At 39.8% G+C, this 14,179-nt stretch overlaps 1 protein-coding gene across 1 annotated transcript; it reads left to right on the forward strand.

Annotated features, from left to right (window-relative positions):
- Positions 1 to 278: 278 nt before the first annotated feature.
- Positions 279 to 13,586, forward strand: GJA1 (gap junction protein alpha 1). The gene is made up of 2 exons (XM_029224352.1): positions 279 to 470; positions 10,676 to 13,586. The coding sequence occupies exon 2, from the start codon at positions 10,692 to 10,694 to the stop codon at positions 11,835 to 11,837; it is 1,146 nt and encodes a 381-aa protein (XP_029080185.1). The 5' UTR covers positions 279 to 470; positions 10,676 to 10,691; the 3' UTR covers positions 11,838 to 13,586.
- Positions 13,587 to 14,179: the final 593 nt, after the last annotated feature.

Consider the following 14,179-nt stretch of genomic DNA (forward strand, 5'->3'; position numbering starts at 1 on the left):
GTGAAAAAAGCGCTAACTAAAACCCGTAATTGTTTTTGTAAGGAGCAACTACAAGCACGTCTCTAATGCTATTTCATTTCTCTAGTCAGCAGATTTAAAGTAAAGCTTTATCCGGACTGGTTACTCCTCTTTGCTTCTTCTCCCCCACCCTTCCACATTCGCCGGCCTCCTCTCCACTCTCCTGCCCGCCTTTCCTCTTCCCCGCCCCTTTCTTTTAGTCCCTCCTCCTTGTTGAGTCAGTGGCTTGAAACTTTTAAAAGCTCTGTGCTCCAAGTAAGAAAAAAGCTTTTATGAGGTATCAGCACTTTTCTTTCATTAGGGGGAAGGAGTGAGGAAAGTACCAAATCGCTGCAGACTTTTAAACTTTAAATAGACAGGTCTGAGGGCCTGGACTTGTTTTTGCATTTGACTTCATTCTCTGAGGAGTTCAATCATTTGGCGTGACTACTTCACTTCTTTCAAGAGAAACAGTAAGTTTTTTAAAAAGATCTTTACCTATTCCTTTCTTTTTCTACAAGAAAAACTTTTCTAAAGTTTTAAAATTTGTTAAATGTAGCTTTCACATGATATTGTAAAGGGAATGATGAACTTGAAAGTGTCTATAGTTTTAAACTTAAAATTGAACATACGGTATTTACTTTTTGACTGTTAAAAAGTTTTCTTTTAATAATGCAACAGGTAAATAAGATTCAGATCTTTCTGATTAGAATCAGAATATTAGAATAAAGTTACTGGATATTTGGTTCTCCATTTTAGAGGATAATTTTACTTTTTTGGGTAATCAGTAATAGTCTAGGTGCTTTGTAACTTTGAGGGGGGCGGGGTTAGGGGGCCTAGGTTGGGGGTTTGACTGACAACAGCAGAGAAATCAAAGTGCAAATTTGCTTAGCGTGCTTGCTATAGAATTCTACTCTTTGTACTTTTTCATATGGAAATCTTGATTGATGTTCTATAGCCTTGCAAAGCAAACTTCTTAACAAAGTGCTTTGTTAAGACGTTGCTGCTTGACTTCCACGTGGTCCCTTCCTAGAATTTTACCCGGTAAACAAAAAGGTATGAAAGTCAGAGCTGTAATATTGAGGTTCTTAAAGCAACAGTAAAGGGTTACTTTGTATTAGCACCCACTATGCAAAAATCTTGAGACCCTCAGGAGAGCCACCACTGAGTCGACCACGCTGGCGGTTCAGGAGGTGAAATCCCTTGAATGGGTGGTGGTTACTTAACAAAGCATTAACAGAGAGAGAACGACGTTTAGAAGAGACTATATGCCAGGGTGCATTTCCAAAACGGTCTCCTAAGACAGGGGCTCCTAGAAAGAATAGGAAACGAAATTTCTTAAATCGGCGCCTTAGAGGGAGCTACCTCCCCCCAGCCCCACGCCCCCGCCGCCTTCAGCTTGTCCGAACCTGTAGCAGACTTCAGAGCTCTTGGGCAACATTTTTGAGTTTGAGCCGCAGGGTGCGGTGCTGCCAGTAGGCAAAGATAACACTGATTTGTTATTTTAAAGGGCTCAGTTTCTTACATGCTCTTATGGGTAACACACATTCTGTTAGCCAGAAATGCAACCGTGCGTTTTCGTGTCCGGTAGGGATGTTGTCTGTTCTAACTCTACAGACTAATTAGTTTAAATTCTTGGTGTGACCCTGCAGTTTGAAGTATTTGCACCAGAGAATGCTGAAAAGCAAATAAAAATGAAAGCTTTGCGGAACGAGGACGGGGGCCTGGGGCCGGGAGGGCTCGGGGAGCCTCCTGCCATCTTATCATCTGCCCGGCTCGCCCGGGGCTCCTGCACTGCCGAGCCTCCGCGCTTTGGAAACGTTTGCTGAGAAGTTTTCCTCAAATCCTCACGGTCAAACCCAGCGCAGGTCCGAGTTCCGCCACTGGAAAGGAAGGGGGAGGGGGAGAGATGGACTGTGGCCAAATGGTAAAAGAAGAGCAAGTGATTAATTGAATTAAATGTGTCAATCTAATTTCCCTTCCAAAACCCGCACCCGCAGTGTCTTTTTTTTTTGAACTTGTTGAATCCTACTGTATAAAGCATAAGGAAATCTGAGTACCTTGGGAATTACAAGTGCCTAAATGGCACTTGTAACTCTTCTGTAAGTTCTCAAAACTTCCCAAGAATAGGGATGGGGTGGGGAGAGCGGAGGAAGCCCCATAATGAAATGAGTAAAGAGCTCATGACGTGTCCAGAGGCAGATCAGAATTCGGAAACTCAAACCATGAGTTCCCAGCAGCGGCTTGCCCACCCTTATCCTCTTGGCTGGCCATCCAGATGTTTACAGAGCATCTCTGATAAAGCTTATCAAAAGCTCTCCTTGACCAACCTCATCCTCACCCTAGGGCGTGCCTGTGTTTCTCTCCAGGAGTACAAAGTGGGGGTGGGAAGAGGAGAGCTATAAACTGTTGGAAAAATAGACATGGCTTTATTTGGAGGTGGGTTTAATTTCTTCTGCTTCCCAAACCAAGCTGGTAATGAAAAGATGCTTAATCTCACCCTTTGATAATTGGGCACACTTGAACTCAGTCTAAAATGCCTCAGGCAGTTTGAAGAGTAGATTATGAAAAATTTTTAAAAAGCCTAACTTATACAAGGATTGCCAAGAATAAAATCCTGCAGTAATGCAGAGACCTCATTAAATTAACCCTGTCTCAAATAATGAAAAAAGCCAAGTAGAAAACCCTTCAGGAGAAAGGATAATTCTTCTATGTAGGCCAGATTGCCAGAAGGTTACTCTGTCCTAGCAGTGTGTGTCTGGTGCTTTGTAGTTTCCAAAGTCAGTATAGTTATCACCTGTCCTTTGCCTGGAAAATGCAGTGGTAATGCTTTGATCCTACTCTCTTCACTGTTTAAATATGTTCCACATTTTTCTACTACCTTTTATAGTTTATCACTGCCACCCCATTCACTCAATTCCTGGCCCTTTACAGTGTAATTCTTACATTGCTGGCCCTGGGAAACACAGTTCCAAGCAAGTGTCTGAAAGGGTGTGTTTTCAGATATCGAGAGTTGTTTTGTTACGTACATGTTTCCAGTTCCTGCGTAGAGAAGGATGGAAACCTCACATTACAGTGCATTCCTTCATTTCTCTGATGATATCCAGAGGGGTAGCTTGGTATGAGCCTCAGAGCCTCTATGTTTGATACTGAGGGAAGGGAATGATAGGAAAGTCACCAGTGATTAATACCTTCTACTCCACCTTTCCTGTTCTGATCTGACTTCCCTTCAAGATTCTTAATTGTTTGAATAGATTGTTGGAGCATATTCACACGCGTTAAGTTGGTTCAGCTCTGGGGAGACAAGTTATTAATTATTAATTATCTAGTGTTTACCATTAATGTCAATATTCAGTATAGATGAGTCAAGTTTAAAAAAATATCCCCAGAATTTCTCCTCAACGGGAGTCCCCCCCAACCTCCTTCGGGTAACTACCTAAATTCTTCACTTTGTCTCCACTTTGCCTGTCTAGATTCACCATTTGGCTATGTATGTACATACTGTCTTTTGCCAAAGTTAAAACACAAACCAGGGTGAGCCATATATATATATATATATATGTATATATATATATATACACATATATATATATAAATATTTTCTTTAAGAATTTCTTAACTTTCAATAACTTTCACATCCAAGTTTTCCTAGCTTTCTAAATAGTTTCTTAAAAATATGTGTTTTGGGACTTCCCTGGTGGTCCAGTGGTTAAGACTCCGCACTTCCACTGCAGGGGGCACGGATTTGATCCCTGGTCAGGGAACTAAGATCCCACATGCCACGCAGGATAGCCAAGAAAAATGTGTTTTATGGAATGTTTAAAATTTACAGTAATATAGAAAATATATAGTGTTTTTTAGCAATTTCTGTAAGGCAGATACATTCTATAGTATATGACTTTTTCCATGATTTAGAGGAAATGCCTCCAAATAGAAACATAAAGACCCTCTTCATGGTCTTTTCTCCCTATTAATTGATAAAGGGTAAATTCCTCCTTCTCATAAATCTCTTTGAGGTTGCTAAAATAGCAATATTGTACTCATTACAGGAGCATCTAGAAAACTAATTTTGATTACCATTAGGCAAATGTTAATCACTTCTTAGTTGCTATTTTGCTAAAGAAAGGATGCCAAAGTTAGAAAATAAGTGGGCTATATCTATATCTAAAATTCATTTAAAGAGTAATAGCTAAACTTTATTGAGCTTTTATTAAGAGCTTCATGTGCATGAGATATTCATTCAATGCTCATTAAGGAAAATAGACTGCTCTTAATCAATACACTTGTGAGGGCTCTAAGAGTGTGTTTATATGATGACAAAATAACTAGGCTGTTCAATAAAAATAGTAAATTTGGAGGTGACATTTGGGGGAAGCACCAAAACTGATAGAAATAGCGTTATTTTAAAGTCCATCCAATCACAATCTAAGAACATGGTTTTTAGCCTGCAGCTTCTGACTTAGGCTCTTTCCTCTAGCACCCCTCAAGTGACCATTAGAAACTTCCGTTAGTAGGGGAGTTGAGTGGTAGCTATTGGACTAGGGGAGGGGATTGTCTCTTTGGATGGAGTCCCTCACTCCTCAACTCCCATCTCATCTCATTGTTCTGTGGAGGCTGATGTGTGCTGACACGGTGATGAAAAAGGGTGAGGGCCATGGAAAGAAGGCTTGTTAGTGTGTTCCCCATCCTACCTCCCTCAAAAAAGCAATGCCACACATCAGATACCTGCAGAAATGTAGCAGTATTTCAGTCTTTACAAAGGAATCTAAGGCTAATCAGGGAGCCATGAGACAGAATTTTAAATAGAACAGAGGTTTACACGGAATAGGTTTGATACATCACAGAGTTAGGCTAACTACCCAGGTATAAGGAAGCAAAGGTCGTATATTACCTGATGAACTGGGAAGATACATTTTCTATGGTACTGATTCAAATCACTTAACATCCTAACATACACTCAAACTATATAGAGATGTTATATTAACCAGGGTTGATATCAGCTGTTATTCTTCTGTTCAGAGCCCCAATCTTACCCCGAGATTTATCATTCTTGAAATAAACACAAGTTTTAACAGATTATTTCTTCTATTGCAAGACACTGTGGGGTCTCTTTCGGCGAGAATTGAATTGTGTAGTCCAGTCAGAATTAGAATACTGCAGAATTGGACCGAACAAGGTTTTTTTTTTTGGTGGTGTTGTTTTAAAATCTTAACCTGTAAAACAGCATAATAGTGAAACTGCATAAATATCTATGATACCTGGTGCAGTTCTGCAAGAATCCCAAATCACTATGACCTTGTGTAATAAATTCAAGACCTTGTTTAACAAATTCTTTGTTAAAGAGCCTGTTTTCTTAATTCAGTCATATTGCCTGTTCAGGAATCATTTAAAGTATGTTGTTTCAGACAGTTCTCTGTTACAGCAATTATCACTTGATAATTTAATAGTCCGTGTAATATGAGATGCTGACAATACCACTTTTTTTTTTTTTACTGTGGAAGTCTCTTTTTAATTAATTTGAAACTTCAGAAGTTTGGGATATATAACTATAATTAAGAGAGTCCCAAGGAGATAGTAAACAAACAAACAAAACTGGTGAAACCTAGCACCTTTCTTTGCACAAGCCGCTTTTAATTCATTCAATAGATATTAACTATCTCTTAAATCTTTTAAGCACTGGAGATACAGCAGTGGACAAAAGAAACTCCCACATGGAGCTCACATTCTAGCTGAGGAAAGCAGATAATGAAAAGTCCTTGTCATGGAGGCAGACAAACAATAAACAAGTAAATACATAATGTGCCAAGTAGAGCTAAGGGCCATTAAAAAACAAAAACAGAACAAGGGGAGTAGCAAGTGACAGGCCTAGAGTGCTGGCTGATGAGGTGATACCAGCACAAGCCATGGGGATGGAACCAAGCTGATCGAGGCAGATCGGCTTGTTAGTTTTTCAAGGCTGACTGAGGAGAATAGATTGGCGAGCAGGGTAACTAGGGTCTTGACATATAACCTGAAGAAAGGTGACAAGTAACCTGATGATGGCTGAGATCAGGCTAAGAGCAGGGGTGGTGGTGAGACTCATACTCTGTTTTGGGTGGAAGATAAAACCTATAGAATTTGCAGACAGGTTGAATGTAGATTATGTTAATTATGTGTGGGTATGAATATTACCAAAAACACATCTGGCTGTTGTAACTATAGAGGAATGGTCACAACTGAGCCCACTCAAAGACATTTACTGCAAGGGAGAGGGGTTCTTACAAAAATTAAAGAAAAACATTAGGAGAGTTTACAGTTTAGTTTTGGGGCTTATAGTTTTTTTTGTTTGGGCAGCACCCTAGGGCATGCTGGCTCCTAGTTCCCCAACCAGGGATTGAACCTGTGCCCCCTGCAGTGGAAGCTCGGAGTCTTAACCACTGGACTGCCAGGGAAGTCCCAAGGGGCTTATAATGTTTGGTTTAGGATATTAGAAACACACACAGTACTTCCGCCCCGCCCCACCCCCCAAATCCATTAAGTGGATTTTTATCAGGAAGCACTCCTATTTACCTTTATTTTAGTTCCCCACTCTCAACTCATTACAGTGTCTCTTCTTGGGAAAATCTTTAAAATTGGGAGTAAAATATATTCTAATTCTCCTAATAATTATTAGAACATTAATGACACAGCAAAGTGTCTAGCTTTGGCACAGTGATTTGTTTATATGGCTCTGGAACAGGGGACGGTCAAAAGTAACTTAAAATAGAAGTTTTTTTTTTTCATTTTGAATAAAGCATTTGAGTTCTTGTGCTCTTGGGGAGCAGCCGATGGAGGTGGAGGGACAGGGGGCTGTACAGTAAAGGGTAAGCTCAGTTCCCAGCTGCCCAGAGACCTCTGCTCCCCATAATAACCCTGTCCCCCCATCCCCTTGACCTTTTTAGACACTCAATCCCTTTCTGCTCTCCTGCCATTTTCCCACTCCTAAATATTCTGAATGAGAGACGAGACAGAGCACCAAAAAATGTCAAGAAACATTTGCCTCTTGGCCTGAAAACTTACTTCAGAATCACCTGGTGCATTTGTTTAGAAAAAGAAAAAAAAACAAAAGTATGATTCACAGCCACCCCCCACCCTCACCCCATGATATTCATTCAAACTGGTGAGTGTCAGGAATGTATGTTCTTAACACATGCGGCTAAGTGATTCTGATGCCCTTTGGGAACCTGCAAAGGGCCCAGAGGGTCCTTGGGCGGGTCATACCTGGCGTGACTGGTTTTTGGCTTCTAGTCTAGAGGGCCATGAAGAGCAATGGAAAATGTGATCTAACATGGTACATAGAGGACACAAGAAGGACGGTCCAGCTACTGTCAAGCATATGCTCCTAATGAGAAGTTTGTACAACTCCTTAACCTAGACCTTAATCTACATATAAATTTCCACCCTGGGAACCTAGAGGTGAAGGCATGAATATACAGGATATATGCTCAACTGCCATGATGTTATCATATATCAAATAAGGAATATACCTGTCTCATACTAGTGAATGTGAATGGGGTATATAGTCTGTAAATCAATGCTAGGGATTCTGTAAACATAATTATGACCTCTTCTTATAAAAGGGCATTACTTTTTCAACTATGACTTGGAAAAATGAAAATAATAATGGGGATGAGGGGACAACCAGTTGATAGAACTTTTAATTCACAGCAAAGTGAATGACTACCAAAAAGATAACGGCATTATAAGCCATCACATTAAACATTATCTGATGGTCTCTATGATAGTGCTAATAACAGGTATCTACATGTTGCAGGATACTAGGTGTCCAGTTGGATAATTCATCTCATTCAGATAAAAGAGTATAACTCAGTTAATGCAAATGACAACTGGGTGGCTGCTTAAAGAAAAGACAACTTGGCTACTACCTAGAGAGCTGTCCAGTGACCCAGTTCACATACTGTGGCACTATAGGGTATTTTTGTGGAATCTCAGAATTATATGAAACTCAAGTTTTATTTTTCCATAGAGTGTAAAGAAACTTAGTAATTAATTGCCACAAGCATCTACATATTTTACTTTGAATAATAATGAAACACTGACTAAAATGACAACTTCTCAGTGTACCTGAAGCACGTTAAGTTTTTCTTGAGCTCGATCATCGCGTGAATGTGAAGAGATGTGTGCAGTTTATCATTTTATACTTGATTGTTTTTGTCATTCATCCCCACCCCCACCCCCCCCCCAAACTAGAGTATTGAGCAAAAGCAGATGACACTGGCAAAATATTGTAATTCTCTACACAGAATCGGGACCAATTTACACATCATCACATCGAAACTGTCTATTGATAGAGCTTCAAAAATTCTGTTCTATTTGTTTGACCCTCACGGACTGTGCTTCTTCATTCCCAGTGTAGTGTCTTCTGCTAAATTGTAGTTTCTTTCTTTTACATTCTCTCATATCAAACTGTCCGTCAAAGCTAAATTACTGCCTCTCTTCAAGCTTTTCAAGCTTTCCCCTGGCTATTTCACTCTCTTTGTCAGTCCTACAAGCCTTTGTTCTTGTTTGACTGCTCTTTCCATACATCAATTTCACTTTCACTTCACAATCTAAAATGGCCCTTCCTAGAGGTGAAGCTCCCTTTTTTATGACCACTGGCAGGGGGGCGTTATTTACTGTAACTTGCCCACCCACCTCCAACCTTTACCACTCACCTCCAACCTTTACCCATCACCCACCCCCCCTTTCTTTGGCACCAGTCTCTGGGCTGTCATCAAAAATACTCACTGACTGCTAATTTAGATAGTTGATACATTTTCAGTTTATGGATCAGCCATCTCTTCTTTGTTCCATCCAGGAAATCCCAGGCCAGGTTTCCAACTCATTTTTTTCTGGCCTCTATAGCCAGGAGGTACAGGCATTAGACAGAAATGTAATATTGCTTGGTGGGGAAGAAGATTCCCATGGACCTCATTTACTTCCCACAAGGAGAAGATGGCTTATAGTTTAATACCAGGTGAAAAATTCTTTATATCCAGACAACAAACATATTTCTAGGAAGTCTATATAATCCTACTTTTAGTTATACTATTTTTTTTTTTTTTTTTTTTTTGCGCTACGCAGGCCTCTGTTGTGGCCTCTCCCGTTGCGGAGCACAGGCTCCGGACGCGCAGGCTCAGCGGCCATGGCTCACAGGCCCAGCCGCCCTGTGGCATGTGGGATCTTCCCGGACCGGGTCACGAACCCGTGTCCCCTGCATCGGGCAGGCGGACTCTCAACCACTGCGCCACCAGGGAAGCCCTAGTTATACTATTTAAAATTCAGTAAGCTCCTGAAAAGTCTTTGCTTTGCTTGTTTTTAATTATTAAATAATCTTTGACTACTTCATCCCATTCTGAACCCTCCAATTACTCTTTGCTGAAAATTAGACTATATTCTCTCTGGCTGCCACATGCAATGTTATTCATTTCTTACCAGATTTCAGCCCCCGCTAAGATTGTATATGTTAAAGCACGGAAACATTTCTAACGTTAACCTGGCTTTGCTATAATTTTAAGACCAGTGTCGTGCATTGGGAAGCCTTGGTCTTGGGATTGAAAGTCTTTTTCTGGCTCTACGGATAGCTGAATATTTCCTATATACTTAAGACCTCAATTTTCATCAGTTAAAAGGACTATTGGCATTAGAAGAATAAATTGAACTAATATCAGCCCCAATAACGGGTAAGTCCTAGGCTTGAGATATCTAGGTACTGATAGGAAGTTAAATAGAGTGCGTGGGCTGAGGCCCCAAAGCCAAGTAAAGGAACTTACTTGTACAGCAATCCAAAGATTAAAACCAATCCTTTTTACTAGAGATAACACTAAAGTTGTCTTTTTATTTCTCAGGCTATAATTAGTATCGAGGTCAATTGAACTCTTACTTGAAATGTGATGTGCATTTAGTCTTGTTTTTTGAAAGTACGTTCCTGCATCTAGGGACACAGTGTGTCAAAATGGTGTGTTTCAGCACAACGTATTTTCCTCTGGGCAGGAGACAGACTTCTGAACCACATGAGTCACTGCTTAAGAAGAAACAGAGAAGTATAAATGACTACACTGTAGAGTATGCACAAATGACACTTGAATTACCAGGGAGAAACATTTCAGGATACAATTAGGAATAAAGTACTATATGTAATAGGAATGAGGTTTGAAAACAGGTTGCATGCATGTGCATGGGTATGGGTGTTCTTATCTCAATTCTTAGGTACCCATGCTTTTTGAATACCACATATCAGCATTTTGCTTGGGTGTGCATGCAGACACAGGTCTATCGGGTAAGAACAGTCCTCTAATTGGACCGTCCAGGGGGATAAAATAAGCAGAGACACTTAGCGCAGACAACTTCTCAAGTCACGTGGTAAGACAGTGGTTGAGCAAGTAATACATCTTCGCAAGGTTAAGATCGCAATTTACTCTGCACATAGGCTCTGCTGTTTCGAAGATTTAGCGTATCTCAAGAAAATTTGAGAGCTCTTTTCAGGGGAAAATGGAAGAGTTTGCACTTGTGGCTTTTTTGTTTGTTTATTTGTTTGTTTTTGAAGAGCGCTAGAAAGATAGGAGATCTTTTACAGTACTTTGACTGCTGCCTGAAAGAAACTGTATATTAAACTAACAATCTGTGGCCTATGATCATTTAGTTGTGTTTTTCTTTTCAGGTGGTGCCCAGGCAACATGGGTGACTGGAGTGCCTTAGGCAAACTCCTTGACAAGGTTCAAGCCTATTCTACCGCTGGAGGGAAGGTGTGGCTGTCAGTCCTTTTCATTTTCCGAATCCTGCTACTGGGAACAGCAGTTGAGTCAGCCTGGGGTGATGAGCAGTCTGCCTTTCGCTGTAACACTCAACAACCTGGTTGTGAAAACGTCTGCTATGACAAATCTTTCCCAATCTCTCATGTGCGTTTCTGGGTCCTGCAGATCATATTTGTGTCTGTTCCCACACTCTTGTACCTGGCTCATGTGTTCTACGTGATGCGAAAGGAAGAGAAACTGAACAAGAAAGAGGAGGAACTCAAAGCCCAAACTGATGATAGGAATTTGGAGATGCACTTGAAGCAGATTGAAATAAAGAAGTTCAAATATGGCATCGAAGAGCATGGCAAGGTGAAAATGCGAGGGGGTTTGCTGCGAACCTACATCATCAGTATCCTCTTCAAGTCTGTCTTTGAGGTAGCCTTCTTGCTGATCCAGTGGTACGTCTATGGATTCAGTTTGAGTGCTGTTTACACTTGTAAAAGAGATCCCTGCCCGCATCAGGTGGACTGCTTCCTTTCTCGTCCCACAGAGAAAACCATCTTCATCATCTTCATGCTGGTCGTGTCCTTGGTGTCTCTTGGCTTGAACATCATCGAACTCTTCTATGTCTTCTTCAAGGGTGTTAAGGATCGCGTGAAGGGAAAGAATGATCCTTACCACACTACCAGCAGCCCACTGAACCACGCCAAAGACTGTGGATCTTCAAAATATGCTTATTTCAATGGCTGCTCCTCCCCAACCGCTCCCCTCTCACCCATGTCTCCTCCCGGGTACAAGCTGGTTACCGGAGACAGAAACAATTCTTCCTGCCGCAATTACAACAAACAAGCAAGTGAGCAAAACTGGGCTAATTACAGTGCAGAACAAAATCGAATGGGGCAGGCAGGAAGCACCATCTCTAACTCCCACGCACAGCCTTTTGATTTCCCTGATGACCACCAGAATTCTAAAAAGCTCGATGCTGGCCATGAACTACAGCCTCTAGCCATTGTGGACCAGCGACCTTCCAGCAGAGCCAGCAGTCGTGCCAGCAGCCGACCTCGGCCTGATGACCTAGAGATCTAGGTCCAGTCTTGAGAGCATAAAGATTCCACTCAATTGTGGAGAAGAAAAAGGTGCTATAGAAAGTGCACCTTAGGTGTTCATTTTTTTTCCAGTGGAGGTGGTACTCAACAGCCTTGTCACGAGGCTTAGAAAACACAAAGACATTAGAATACCTGGTTCACTGGGGGTGTTAGAGATAGGCAGGTGGAGAGGGAAGGGATGAGGGAGGTACATGTTGGTATTTAATGTAGTTGATTCAAAGAACTTAAATTTTAAATAAAAGTTGCATTAGGTGATCCATAGTTAAGGGCTTTTTCTTCCCCACACACCCTTAAGAATACTTCTGTGTATGTGAAAGAGTGGGTGGGTGATATTTTTGGTTAAATACTTTTTTGTTTTACCAAGAAACTGAAATAACTTTGGCCAGGAGAAAATACTTCCTGAACATCCTACTTCTCTTTATCAAGAAGAAGACAGAGGATTGTCCTTATGTCTCTGCTAAAACATTCCATTGTTAAAATTTGCACTTTGAAGGTAAGCTTTCTAGGCCTGACCCTCCAGGTGTCAATGGACTTGTGCTACTATATTTTTTATTCTTGGTATCAGTTAAAAGTTCAGACACGGCCCACAGAAGAAGACTTTCCATGCATTTGCAAATCTCAGCCAATTTTACATACATTCTTTTTTACATCCACGTTATTATTACCATCACTTTACATCATTCCTCAACTACTATTCACATTCATTTAATGATTTCTGTAGACATTTAAAAAACAGTTGGGATATCACTTACCATTTTTTGAGTTATAGTCAGGGAAGCAAGCCATGCTCAACGTTTAACAATCACTTGTATGTGAATGTGTGTGGAAGAGTGTGTTTTATTTGTCATGTATTGGTACAAGCAGATGCAGTGTAAACTCACAAACACAGATTTGAAAATAATGCACACATGGTGTTCAAATTTGAACCTTTCTCATGGATTTTGTGGTGTGGGCCAATATGGTGTTTACATTATATAATTCCTGCTGTGCAAGTAAAGCACATTTTTTTTTCCCCTAAGATGTTTTTTCTCCATGTATCCTATTATGGATACTGGTTTTGTTAATTATGATTCTTTTTTTTTTCTTTTTTCTTTTTTTAGAATATAGCAGTAATGCTATTGCTGAAATGAATGATTTTCTTTTTCTGAAATATAATCATTGATGCTTGAATGATAGAGTTTTAGTACTGTAAACAGGCTTTAGTACTTAATGTGAGAGACTTAGAAAAAAATGCTTAGAGTGGGCTATTAAGTGTGCCTACATGAATTTTGCAGTAACTGGTATTCTTGGTTTTGTTCTACTTATGCACATTAATTCAGAACTTTTATCCTATCATGAGTTTGACAGTCTTTTGGAGTAACCAGCAACTTTGATGTTTGCACTAAGATTTTATTTGGAATGCAAGAGAGGTTGAAAGAAGTTTCAATAGTACACATGTAACTAATTTATTTGAAATCTATCCTAAAGAAATCTACCCGTTTCTTCAAATGTCTTTTTAAAATTCATCACGGATGATTAGTGAAAATGCAGAGCATCAGACTTTTCTTCTTGCATGTCAACTACATAAGCAGTTTTGTACAATGAGAAATACTAATTTGTTTGACATTCCGTGTTAAACTACTGTCATGTTCAGCTTCATTGCATGTAATGTAGACCTAGTCCATCTGATCATGTGTTCTGGAGAGTGTTCTTTATTCAATAAAGTTTTAATTTAGTATAAAGATAGCCTTTATATCCCATGTGATTTTTTAAAACTTTTATTGCATCAATTCACAATTATCAAAGACATTTCCATTGGTAATGAGGATATGGGCAAATAAGATTCACAAGATTCCAGAATCTTTAAAAGGACAGTATTTATTATTAGCTAGATTCAGTGCAACATTGATTAACATATTTGGATATTTATTCAACAGAGAAGGTAAAGTATTAGAGTGTTGAATTTGGAATATAAAATTAATGAGATGTGTGATAGAGCCTAAAGTGAGTAATTTAGTAGATCCATACATGACAGAAGTAAGCATAAAAAGATGAGGGTGCTAAAATTTTAAAGCTATAGGGCCTCCCAGTTATAAAAGAATAATGCAGGGTTGGTTTGAGTATGGTTATGCTGTGTGACAAAAGAATGAAATAGATCTATGATTCTATTTTTCCAAGACATTGTGAAAACACAGAAAATATGAATTTTAAAATTCTTAACACCCAAGAAAAATTGAACCATTCATAGGGACAAGAACAAGTCTGGGCAACTGATAGTATTGCTGTAATTTAAAATATAAAATGTATTAGCACTTTTAAGTCACATTTCAACAAAGTTTTTTT

Source organism: Monodon monoceros, unplaced genomic scaffold (genome assembly GCF_005190385.1).
Source record: "Monodon monoceros isolate NGI ecotype Baffin Bay Population unplaced genomic scaffold, NGI_Narwhal_1 Super_Scaffold_15, whole genome shotgun sequence".
Lineage (NCBI taxonomy): Eukaryota > Metazoa > Chordata > Mammalia > Artiodactyla > Monodontidae > Monodon > Monodon monoceros.

What these genes read in the sequence shown, in the direction of transcription:
- GJA1 (XM_029224352.1), top strand. Translation starts at nt 10,692, where the DNA reads ATGGGTGACTGGAGTGCCTTAGGCAAACTCCTTGACAAGGTTCAAGCC.